Raw genomic sequence first — 12,604 nt, 5'->3', positions numbered from 1 at the left:
ACCACTTTTTTTTTAATGATAAGCAAAATAAATTGGGCTTTTCAAGGTGTACAGTGTGCAGCCATGTGGCTCTTTCCAATCTTGGGGTCATTTCTGTAACTATTTCATGTTCCCTTTTGAATTTTTTCATTCCATTTTTAAATTTTGCATATTGAAACATGTGTCTCATTTTTCATCTGGCCAAGGCCACATACCTGAGTAGCAATGCTTCCCACTCCCTCAGGTTGGTAATATATCTGAAAGCTGTAGTCACTCTCTGTACCAGGCTGCTGCACTGATGAGTTGCTTCTCCATGCTCCTTTCCAGACCCTCTGCTTTCCAGGACACACAATGGAGGCTTCTTTGAAAATGGAAAACTACTCTTGGAACAAATGACTAGCAAGAGATAGGAGAATGCTGGAATGGAAAGTAACTGTGGGAAGAAATCTGTGTTTCTAAACCATCAAATTTCTGTTCTGAAACGTGTGCCAAGTCAGTCGCAGACTTCCTCCGCCCTGCACCCTGAGAGCAGCTTGATATAATGTTGTTGCTGCGTGACTGAGTCCTGGTACTCAAGTCACAGATGGGTCCCGTTTGCCTCATCTCATCTCCTGTCTTCTGTACTGAATTCTGAGCATACCCATGATAGGCCAGTGGCAGTGAAAATGTGACAGGGCTGAGATGTTTAGCTGCTTGCACGAAAAAAACCCCAGAGCCTCAAGAGGAGCTCTGGTTTTGTGTTTAAATATGCTGCATACGTCTCGTTCTCCACCTTTGCTTCAGAGTCACGTCTGAACATGCGGCTCCTCGCTATGGTTTCTGCCAGCTCTGCAGTTCTTTCTTTCCGAGGCATTCAGTGCTCTCCAATTGATTCCAGATGTGTTCTCCCTTTCCCGGCGCTTTCTCCCTTCTTCCTCCTCCTGCCCTGGCAGCAGAGGCAGGGCTGCTTTTTTCGTGTGTGGTGCTGGAGTTAGTGCAGGCAGGGGGGAAGACTTCCCTGCTGTCCACTGAAATCTGGGGAATTGAAGGGGCCAGCGTAAGTGAAAGCTGCCTGACAGGGCTTTGAGATTTGTCCTTCCTCCAGGAGCCAAGTCAGCTCAGAGCAGCTCCTCTGTACAGCTCACTACTTCCTTCAGCTCATTGCCTTCACAGCAGGAGAAAGAAGGACAGGAAAGCCTGATACCAAAAGTGATCTTCAAAATCCTTCCTAGAAGAGTGCTGGAAATATAGAGAGATCTGGAAGAGTCTGTTGCAGATAGCTGTGTCACATGGCGAGGGTTTTGAGAAATCCTTGTCACTAAAGTAGATACAAATCTTTCTTAAGGGCTGAGTGAGCTTCATGAGGATTTAGACATTCAGGGAAGTCATCTGAATTCTTGAGGTTGCAGGAATAACTCTCCACACTCACTGAGATTTGGTGATATATTTGCAGGTGCAGGGCAGTAGTCCATTCACAGAGCAGAGACGTGATGAAAAATTGCTTATCTGTCCAACCTTGATTTGGGTTGGGGAAGCAGGTACTGGTTTTCTAAAATATGTCAGTTGGAGAGTTACCCTTTTCCTTGAAACAAAGCTGCTTGAAGTGAGCAATCTGATTGCAGATTTAGCTGAGGAGACACTTAACTGTGACACTACCTTGCCAGCATGGTTAAGAGATACCATGGGACCAGGTGGTATTTTCTTCCCTGTTGTATTTCCATGTTCTGTAGCCCTTCTTTTTCAAAGGAGCACCGGGAACCACTGTTTAGCTGTCTGGAGTAAGGCAGAGAACCAGCACAGGCAGATCCTCTGTGCCATCTAAAGTATCACCCAGATATCCTGCTGCAACCGTGGTCCTCTCCTGAAAAGCAGTTACCCATTCCTTCCCCACCACTGGCCTCTGGTTTCTGCTGCTTCCCTGAGAGAGGATCCACAGTCATGCAGTGGAGAGTGTGATTGGTTTGCTAATCTGCTGAATAGCTGATGGCAGCTAGCTTGGATTAAACATACGTGACACATCTGCAGCACACTGTTCCTTAGCTGTGACTCATTTCAATTCTGGTCCCAGAGAAGGAACTTAGCTGTCTTTGCCTGACAGAGGAGTAATCTCCTTCATGTGGGACATGCTTCTGCCACCCTGGGTGCCCGCTGGATTAACGGAGGACTCGATTTGGTAGTATTTTGAGACATTATTTTCATGCTGATTTGTTGAAAGCTAGGTGTCTTATGGAATTTTTTTTTTTTTTTCCCCAAGAATGTTTGACTGTGAGTGCTAAGCAGAAAATAGTCACTTGGAATGTTGCAAAGCTGGAAAGAACACAACCAGGGTAGGTGCTAAAGGACAAAACTGGACCAAAAAATTGAGCCTGAGCTTTTCTCTTAGTTGCTGGCTTTGCTGCTGAGGATGTATCCATCCTGGTGACTTCTTCCTTTGTTCTCCACCCTTACCCCCTTCTCCCCAGGAATTCTCAGAGGTAGTTTAATTCCTAATATGGAATGCAAACAGATGTTGGGACCCTGATGTCTCTCGAAGCACAGTTCTCTAATCAACCCCAGAGAGCGTGAATGGATTGAAAGCATTTGTTGGGATGCTTTTGTGCCAGTAACGTTTAAATTTTTTTTTTTTTTTCTGAGTGGAGAATAATGTAGATTTCAGGAGCAGAAATCAGTGCTTTTTAAAATCTGAAAGGTATGTTTCAGGCTGGTAAGTAGATGTGGCCCTGGGCCTTATTAATGTTGCATAACTTTAAAGCTTTGGATGTATCCAACAGGAAGCCTCTTTGCAGGTTGCCTGAGGGCTTCTTACCAAGTGTGCATGCATTCAGCACTGAGAGACTGTGTTTGTTCATAGGGGTAGAGCAAAAGTTGGCCATTACTGGATGTGATGATAGCATGGGGATGAGTGAGTGCTTCCTGTGTATAACAGTAAGATAAGGCTATAATTTTCTTTCATCCTTTCCTAAAAAAGGGGGGCTTGAACTTCTTTTCCATAAAGTTCTTAAATACATTAAAAAAAACCCAAAAAGGCCAGCTGCTTTATTTTACAGAACACTTTTTGGTGGCCTGGAATGATAGAGTGTGTATTGGAAGATAACTTGTTCTTCCCTTGCTTTAAATATCTAGGAAGGGCAAGATTAGATATCTAGTGCAAGTTTGCACCAGGAAGTTGAAGGAGACATGCCTTTAAATGGTTAGTTAGGTGCAAGTGTGAGTGCAGGCATCTCTTCTTAGATTTTTTTTTACTGGTGCAAGATTAGCTCATGGAGGCTTAACCCAGTGCAAAAGGCATTTCCTGAGTGATTACATCCGACTTAAATTAAAAAAAGTGTACTCATGAACTCAACATCTCTTTATTTTAACAAACTACCATAAAATTCAGCAGATGTTTCCAGAACTACCTAGATTAAGAGTTTGCCTTTGGGAGGATTCAGGAGGAATTGCTCTTCTGCCCATGAGAGTAGAGTCAAAATCCAACATCCTTTTCTATTACCACAGTGTGTTATAGATCAAATGAAGATCAAGCTCCAAATGTGCAGATGAAATACAGAACCTCTTATTACTGTGATCCTCTTCAAGGTGCTTTTATGATCAACCCACACCAAGAAAGAGTGTTGATTTTATCAGACACTGTCCCAGACACACAGGCATGTCAGTCCTGCTCTCTGGAGTTACAGAAATGCCTTTGTAGTGTGGAGAGTGGGTGTCAGGTTAGGGTCACATACCCCTCTGAATCCAGGAACGGGTTTGTACAAAGATGAAGGATATGAGATGGTTATATCCTTTGTATATATCACCCCCAGATTTCCTTTCTGTAGGCATTTTACCCACTCTTCCAATTCAGAAGCTAATCTGTAATGAAATAGCCACAATGGAGAAAGTGTTACTGCATTTTGGGATAGAGACCCTGTATCATGTTGGTGGGCATGTGCAGGGTTGGCATGGCCAAGTCACTGTTTAGAGGTGTCTGGGGTGTTGGAAAGCCATCACTTCATCGTTCTATATATCTACATCACTTTGTCTCGTGTTTGAGTATCTTCATGGCCCTAAAGAGCGAAAGCACAGTTTAAAAAACCCCAGCGTAGGTTCTGTGTGCAGTGAGAGCCACCAGTGTAGGTTGGAATTTATCTCTGGCGTAATGAATGTCCCAGCCTGTGTTTTTTTTCTGCACGGGGTAATCCTGCAGTTCCTGGTGCTCGTGGGGAGCATGGTTGGCAATGCTTTGTATCCATTCCCATTTAAGAAGAAAGCGTTTGTTGATACATTTATTACCAGCGAGCAAATTGTGGGATTGCCTGTGGAGAGGGTTAATGCATGCTGGAGACTGTGGCTCCCTGGCAGCCTGAGCTCATCCAAGTGCTGGTGCCCATAGCCCTTCCCTCCCCAGCTTCTCCACCCCCTGTCCTTTCTGGCTCTGGTTCACCTCCAGCTCCTTGCCAAGCTGTTTCAGCTCTCTTAACTGGGAACAAAACTAACCTGGCAATAAAAAGTGAGTAATTTTTTTTTCCTGGGTTATGTGCTGAAAGGGCTCAGTGGTGAGCAGACTGGCAGGGGAGAGAGGACACAGGAGTGCACAGCTGTGGGTGGGACGGTGGCAGATCCAGCCAGAGGCCCTCTGAAGCTGCAGCTGAGAACTGGGGAGACTCTTTTGGAAGGGGCTGGGAAAGAGACCCTGCTAGAGCAGGTTTTTTTGTTGATCTGTGAGAAGAGGGGGAAAACGCAGCCCACAATTAATTAATTAATCGTAATTAATTAATTATTCTCCTGCTCCTAAGCAGCAGCCTCGTATGGTAAGCCCTTTCTCTCTTATCTGTGTACTGCCAGGGAGCAGCGCTTTGCATGTGTGATGTTTGCATCCCTGACAGGAGGCTGTGACCTGGGTTCTAGGAGGGACAGCACGGTCCCCGCATTCCCTCACTCAGAAGGATCCCTTTCTTACAGACAGCTGAGGGTGGGCAGTGGCTCCAGGTTCCTGCCAGGCTCTTCAGATCCCAGCTCTAAACATTTTTGCTGTTTACAGAAGGGATTAGGTTAGTGCAGAGAGCAAACAGTTGTAGCCTGGAACTCTTGGTCTTCACAAACAGGTTAATTGCCTCTGTTAGCTGCAAGTCAGTTGCTTCAAGGATTCATAAAATTGGTTCAGTGAAGACATATGTATTAGAATCCCCATTCCACTAATAGGCTTATACTCACATCTATCCCAGTGATTTGGGGGTTAGCAGAGTTCAAAGGCATTTTTAAGAGATTGATGTTTATATGCCATACCATTTCCCTGAGTATTTCTATGTTGCTGATGACTCACAGTAGGGTTATGGATAGCACAGACCAGTTACCTTGTGGCAGTTTGCCACAACTATACAGAAATTGTACTGGTTTTGCTTTACCTGGAGTATAATTTTTATTTGGCTGGTTAGGCTTTACTATCTATGCATGTTATGGCATAGCAATACAGAAGAGATCTGAAGCTGCATTACTGTAAGGCTCTTTTCATATCCCTCTACTTACACCCATTTCTCTAATGAGGAAAACAAAACGACTCCTTCACAGAACAGACTGATCTTTGACAGTTTTATGGAAGCAGGAGGCCTTTGTGTGCATTTCTGGTGTTTGCTCTTGGCGCTCCAGTGCCGTGATCTTGGATCACCACCTGCTGTCTGCTGAAAGAATTCGTCCTGTGTCACATCTGCTGAACCACGTTGCTCCTTGTTGAGTTGTTGTCCCCAGCACCCTCCCTTCTGCAAGGTACCACCACGTGCAGTTACTCATCAGTTACTCATCGTTTCTCCGCTTAGCTTGGAGCTGCAAAGTTCATTAATTAACTTAAAGCTGCATAAGCTCTTAGAAAAGTGTCCCCATGAGGGATTTTTCACTGCTTTAGCTAATTTTTTTTTTAAACAAAATGTGGGATGGGTTTGTGCTGATCAGTGTAGGCAAAGCCCTGACTTAAGGAAGAAAATTGGCACCTGCAAGGACATGACTGGACCTTTGTAGGGCTGAGAATAGGGGCGTGAAAGCAGAGCCCAGATGGGTAACCATATCCTTCTTGTGCCCTGAGGGCTTGGGTGCTCATGAATCAGATGCCAACATTTTGCAAGGGGGCAGCTGCTTTGAATTCCTACCTGCTGTGAATAAATTATTTCTGTGGGAACAGAGCAACAGAAGGAATAGAAAACACAGGAATTATTGCTTTTCTTTGAGCTATAGGTTAACGTAAATTGTACTGAAGTGTTTTTTTTGTGGTTTTGTTTTGTGGGTTTTTTTGGTTCTCTTTTTTAAGTAGTGTGTGTTTATTACACTGTTTCACTTGCACTGAACAGCCTTTCCCAGTTTGAGCATGGGATGGCAGCTATCATGGTTGGTGCATGGCAGCAGAAACTGGCAGAGCTGATCAGTTAATCTGGAACTGCCAAAATTATTCCTGCAACCAAATGTCCCTCACACTCACCTCCTGGAGACTGCCAGCCTGATGCATTGTGGCCAAGAGAGGTGTCTGTCTTCATCTGAACATTGATTAAAATTTACTTCATACCATCACAGAAGTTTAAGGTGGTAGTGGTTTTTGTGGGGAGCTGCACCCAGGTTTTCCTAGTCCTGTGGTGGCATCCTTGTGTAAGTTTGGGAGTGGTGACTGCTCTTGGACATGCCTATCTGGATTTCTTGTTGCATCTGAGTAAATTTTAAAGATATTTTGGTGAGCTAAAACAGGCAGTACTGGCAATGCAGTGAGGTATGTCAAGACTGAATAGACAAAGGCTTCCCTTTACCCAGAAATCTGTGGGTTTCTTCATGCTCTCTGTACCTCCTGAGACATGCGAGAAGCAACACCCCTGACTGCAGAATTTTACGTGGTGGTTTAGAAGTAAGGAAGGGAGTTCAGGTTCTATGTTTGAAGATTAACAGGATTTTTGTGTGTGTGCGTGTGTGTTCTGTGTTAGCTCTTGAAAATATGAAGTGTTGTGTAAATGTTGAAATTTGGTAGAATAACAGAAGAGGTAGAGTCTCCTCTGGGTTTGGAGGATATCAGTATGCTGTGAAACCTGCAGAGATCTCATCAGGAGTCCTTTTCTGTTGACGCTAGTGGAAACAGGGAAAAAAGTAATTCTAAAGCATCAAAGGAAATTAAAATTACCAAAAAAAATCAGACGGGAAATATGTCCATAATCATATCAAGAGAGAAATAATTTGAGATACAGATACTTCATGGGATGATGAAACTTGGACAAATATAATAATGATAGATCTCCAGATAACCCGAGACATTAAATAAAGGATGCATTTGTAATAAAAGATACGATTTTTGCATGTTAGTGTGATTTGAGGAGTGGGGGAGTGACAATGGTATTAAAAACATTTTATTCTGCACCAGAAATCCTTCTTTGAAAAATCTTAGTAAGGTCAGAGAGAAGTAATAAATAAAGTTACCAAGATGTTTTGGCTTGAGAGGTGTGATTAAACTGAAAACAAATATGTATTATCAAAATGCCACAAGCAGCAGAGGAGAGAGTAAGCATTTTTCATCCTTCAAACATTTGTAGATAATTGAAGAAGGGAGAGAAATTTTTTAAAAGGTTGAAATGCATTTAAACTGGAAGGAGCAGTATTAACTGAGGGGTAAAAACATTGAAAATAAGATTATATAAGGTTCATGGGCTGGCATTTTAAACAGTCTAAGAGTGAGGTTGAACAGAATGCTGGACTATGTCCTGTGGGGAGCAGCCCTGCACTGTTGACAGGATGGCAGAATAGGTTTTGTTTGGGGTTTAATCAGCATTCACTTCCTCTGACCTGGGATGCTGCTGGCTTGGAAATCTAGCTTGTGGTAAGAAGACTGGAAATAGTTTCTGTTCCTCCATTTTTCCTGTGGAAAAATTTTTCATTGCAAAGAAAAAGTCAGTTTCCTATTTAGCTCCTATTTGAAATGTAAGAAGGGGCGGGGGGGAACAGACAATGTGGGCTGTACAGAAGAACGCAGACCGTCAAATACAATGAAATTCTGTAAACAGAAGAGCTTGGCAAGGAAAACAGCATGTGGACAGAATGGAGCTGTCATGTCAGGGGATAAACAGTCTGAGCAGGTGAGCAGTAGGATTGCTGATACCTGGTTTGCAGTGGGAATGGCCATCGTTCCGCCTGTCCTGCCTCCTTTAGAACTCCCTCTGCAGATCTTGGTGATGGGTTAGGTCGAGCCAGAAGTGGCTTGCTTTGAAGCTGAGAATAGCAAAGGAATGAGCAGAACTAGAGGGCTGGTGGAGCTGCCCTCCTTTTCTGAGGGGGAAACAAGAATCCTGTCCTGCTTTCAGAAAATGTGCTTGGTGCGTGAAAAGCCTCCGCAGAGCTGCGAGCACACGACGCAGGGCTGCAACTGCTTGGGGGAGTGCGTGCAAGGAGCTGAGCCATGGCTGGCATGCCCGCCTGAATTTTTCTTTCTCAGATAAGGCTGCGGAGTTCCTGCAGGCAGCAAGGCTGGACTTGAAACCGTCCGTTCTTCAGCACGGGCCAAGGCTGCAGCTCGGCTCTGCTAAGTGGTATTGAATGCCCTTCCCTCTCCTTCTCCCCAGCTGCGGGAGCGCATGGCCACGTGGCCCCCAGGGGAGGCAGGCCAGATAGACTAATGTCAGAGCAAATTTGGGATTCAGCCAGTGTCTGAATGACCCGGTGCTGGCTGGAGGTGCACTGCGTTTATCATTGTTTCCTCTGCCCGGAAGGGAAAGCTGCAGGTAGGCTGATAAAGGGACTGAAAGGTTTGTCCAGCTTCTTTGGAGGTCCGTCGGCCCCTGCATGCTCTCTGCTGAAAGGCTGCTTGGTAATTCCCACTCTGCCTTTCCTATCCACGGGATAAGGTCTGTTTCGCTTTTACTCCATTGATTTAAGCATGCTGGTGTCAGAATAGCCTCGAGCACCTCTAGGCTTTGTGGGGGAGGACCCAGGGCTGGAACAGCAGCCAAAATTTAAAATCAGGATTAGTCTGTTGACACGCACATAAATCAAACAGCCCTCCTATCATAAATCTTTTCTGTGGATTTTTTTTTCTGCTGCGGCGGTGAAAGCAGTAGGAGCAGTGCAGCAGCCTGGGCTTCCCAGGGCTGGGCTTCAATGTCAAGGCTGTTCTCCTTCACCCCGGGTGGCTGAATGCAGCTCCCCCCTTGGTGAGATCCCTGCAGAGGCTGCAGGGCTGCATGCTATTTTGTTTCCTTCTTGTGGCTTTCTGACATGGTGGGGTAGCATTTTTTATTGTATTCTGGGGGTATCTTTTGCATGGTCAGTTCTTTTTTTCCGAGTCATCTGATTGGTGTTAGCTACATCTAAGACAGTGCTAAAAGCTTCTAAAAAGTCCACTATGCAAGAGGTCTCTATGGGATACCCTAAGCTGAGGGAGGAGTGGGTAATTAATGCCTTGTGTGATTGTAGAGATGCTCAGGATTGGGAAAGTGACTGTGCGGCTGGCTTGGGATCTCAGCTTGTTTCTCTATAGCTCTTTGGTGTCTTGTGCATGACTAGCAAGAAACAAATGGGATATTCTAGCAACAGATATCTGTACTCTGTATGCAGTGCTGCCAGGGCAAAGGAGGGAGCTTCTGCACGGGTGGATTTTAAAAATCGTACTTTTTATCACTGTAACATAACAGAGAGGTGTGCTCCGAACCACACGATGTGCTTGCCTGTGAGCAGTGAGGGTCAGGCTGGGGGAGATGGACCCAGTTATGGTACTTTCAGGGATGTTGAGAAACCCTGTTCTTCTGTGTTTCCTTCTCTGTTCCAATCTGTGAGTGCCTCTTCCCTCTTCTGCAATAACACCTTACTGTGTGTAAAGCTTTGTGTGAGATCACAGGGGTATGCAGTCTGCAAACCCTGTAATTTGTTTGCTATATGCCACCCAGTAGCAAGAAAATTGCCCTGAAAAGATTAAGAAAACAGTGTCATGGCTCAGAGGAGCAAGGCATGCGCTTTTTGATAGGAGAGATAATAGAAGTCTGTGTAATACTATGGTGACGGTGGGTGGGATATTCACATGAACGTGTGCGTTGTTTCTCAGGCTGATGTTTTGATCTATCTTCTGTAGTATAAAGCTGTTTTCTCCCTTTTCCTTTCTTAAGGGTAACCAGGAGCCATCTGCAACTCCTGATGCAATGGTGCAGCCATTCACCACAATCCCATTTCCACCACCCCCACAGAATGGGATTCCCACAGAGTATGGGGTGCCACACACTCAGGACTATGCAGGCCAGACCAGCGAGCACAATCTGACGCTCTACGGAAGCACGCAGCCGCATGGAGAGCAGAGCACGAACACGGCCAGCACGCAGAACGGATCTCTTGCAGTAAGTGCGCAAGGGTGCCCAGCCAGAACGGCACAATGCTTTGGGGAAGAGCAGCCACTGATTAGATTGCTGTTTCTCAAATGTGCAGCAAACCAGCAGTAGACTTGAAAGGAGACAACTCTAAACAAAGCGTGGCTTCTGACCTTCCATTACTGGATTTCCCCTTTTGCATGTTCCCCTTGTAAATTGGTGCCTGCAGAGAGCAGTAGTACTTGAAATCATGATCATGGTGGTTTTACCATGGTGGCGTTGTCCAAAGACAGTCTCTTACAAAAGTGTTAATTACTTTGTGTTAATTGACGAATGGTTCAAATAGATGTGATGGAGGCAAAATCTGGAGGGTTGATAGTACAAAGAATTAGGGTGAGCAAATGCATTTTAGGTGTAATCCCAATGTGGTTTTGTTTTCAGAAAGCTAACAGAGTAGAAAATTACTTTTCTTTGACTTTCTGAAGACAGCAGGGAGCTTCAGGAAGCAATGATAGGAGATGAGCTCTCAGCTACTGGTCGTCCATTTGCCAAACCAAGATTTTCATCATCTTATGTATTTTCTTTCTTCTTTCCATGGCCTGGAAGTGGCACTGGGCAACATGCTGGCAGATTATCCCAGGAAAAGCTTTATCCACCCCTTAAGCCACTTGTTAAGACTTAACTTCCTAATAAAGAGCCTTATGGTGAGAGCCTTCAGCGCTCAGGGGCGGATTTAATCTGTTAATGCTTTCAGTTTTACTTGTAGTTGGTGTTTGGCTTGTAGAGATTATTTTTTTCCCCTGGTAAGTACTGAATGAATTCATTGCCAACAGTTGGAAGAACTGATAGTTAGTGCCAGCTCAAGTGTTCATGGTTCCTGATGTGTGCTTCTGCGGTGGGGAGTGGCTGCATGGTTGGCGCCATTGGTCATGACTTCGATAAGATATCTGTGATTTCTTCCTGGGAATGCCACCACTTCGGCATCTTAATGAAGAAAAAGAGTACAAACTCCACAAGGCACATTGGTAGTGTGTAAAAGGAACTTAGGGTGCCTTGCTTGGCAAAAAGAAGTAGGTAAGGAAAGACCAGGCAGGAAATAAAACTTAGAGCTGATGCAGTGTGCAGAAATGCAAGTCATTGTTTTAGCACCAGATTGTCCAATAGCATTCCAACACATAAGACTTGGGTTGCTCATCTCCAGCAAACAACTGTCTCAGGCACTGGATGAGGAAGCTGGAAATAGGGAATAAAAGACAGGGCAGTGGCTTTCCCTGTGTGTTTTTGCTGTTCCCATCCTTGTCCAGAGCTTAAGAACATTTCTTTCTAATGGAAGTGATGTGAGCCTTGACCTTGGATGTAAGCTCTTGCCAGCCTTCCTGCTCTTCTTCCATATTAGGAGCCATCTCTGTTGCTCTGCAGGGCCAAGCTCTGTGTTTCATCAACTAAAGCTGGCTCCAAGGAGCCCACAGCCTGTGGCTAGCCTGCGAGGAGGGACTGGGAGCCCATCTGTGCAGGAGGCAGTGTTGCTGGGAGACTGCTGGTAGGCAGTGGTTGTTGCCAGGAGTCTGTGGGGGGAGCCTGGCTGGCAGGGGGATATCCAAGAAGCAGACTGAATAACACACAGTGCTTGTACTGGCTGTTGGAAACAGGTGTGCATGTCTGGAGTGACCGTTTGATGTGGTTAAAGACGTACAAGCTGAGCATACAGAGTCAGGCTTGTGGCCATAGCTGGCTGGGAAAGGGTAAGGGCATGCACAATGGCCTTGCTGAGGCTGCTATGCCTGGGACTGATCAAACCCAGAGGATCCCAGATGGTGGCACATGAAGAAACCTGTGGGAGCAGGGGTAAAAGTGCCTCAATGAGGGGCTTTTCACATGCCGGTTTTCACATCCGCTGCATCCTGGATCTTCCAAGTCTCTTTATCTTCCTATCTAGGACTCCTCTATGAATTTATTTTGATTCTGTGTGCTGCCTTAGGATATAATTCCTCGTAACTTTTCTTCTCCTCAGTATACTGATTAATGATGTAGGACCTAGGGGGAGCAAGAAGGCTCAGTAGTTACTCAGGTTAAAGAATGCTATTAAAATACAGCAGAACAGGTTGGTTATTTAATCTCAAACATCTACAGCTAATATTAAACATTTTATCCATCCCATATGCTGGCCATTGCTTGTTTGACACACAAGTTCAGTCCATGTGGACTAGACTGTTACGCTTTAAGGCAACTTCTCCTTTAACCATTTTGCCGTCTTGCTCAAACAGCATTGCTAACTTTAATCTTGCAAAAAGCCATCATGGGTGAGATATGAGCCTTCACTCCGGTTTTTGTGACTGAGAAGCACAGCTGCTGTCACATGT

At 45.1% G+C, this 12,604-nt stretch overlaps 1 protein-coding gene across 23 annotated transcripts in view; it reads left to right on the top strand.

Annotated features, from left to right (window-relative positions):
- The window catches only part of LOC131592447 (RNA binding protein fox-1 homolog 2), a 171,281-nt gene that overhangs the window by 100,305 nt on the left and 58,372 nt on the right, over positions 1–12,604 (top strand). For all 23 annotated transcript variants that reach the window (XR_009280612.1, XR_009280613.1, XR_009280614.1 and 20 more), the window contains one exon: positions 10,050–10,274. Coding sequence is in view for 11 of the 23 variants with exons in the window: in XM_058863965.1 (XP_058719948.1) it covers positions 10,050–10,274 (225 nt within the window). In the remaining 12 variants the exon portion in view is untranslated. The remainder of the gene's footprint in view (positions 1–10,049; positions 10,275–12,604) is intronic.

This window comes from Poecile atricapillus, chromosome W, assembly GCF_030490865.1.
Source record: "Poecile atricapillus isolate bPoeAtr1 chromosome W, bPoeAtr1.hap1, whole genome shotgun sequence".
NCBI lineage: Eukaryota > Metazoa > Chordata > Aves > Passeriformes > Paridae > Poecile > Poecile atricapillus.
This window is presented reverse-complemented; position numbering and strand designations above follow the sequence as displayed.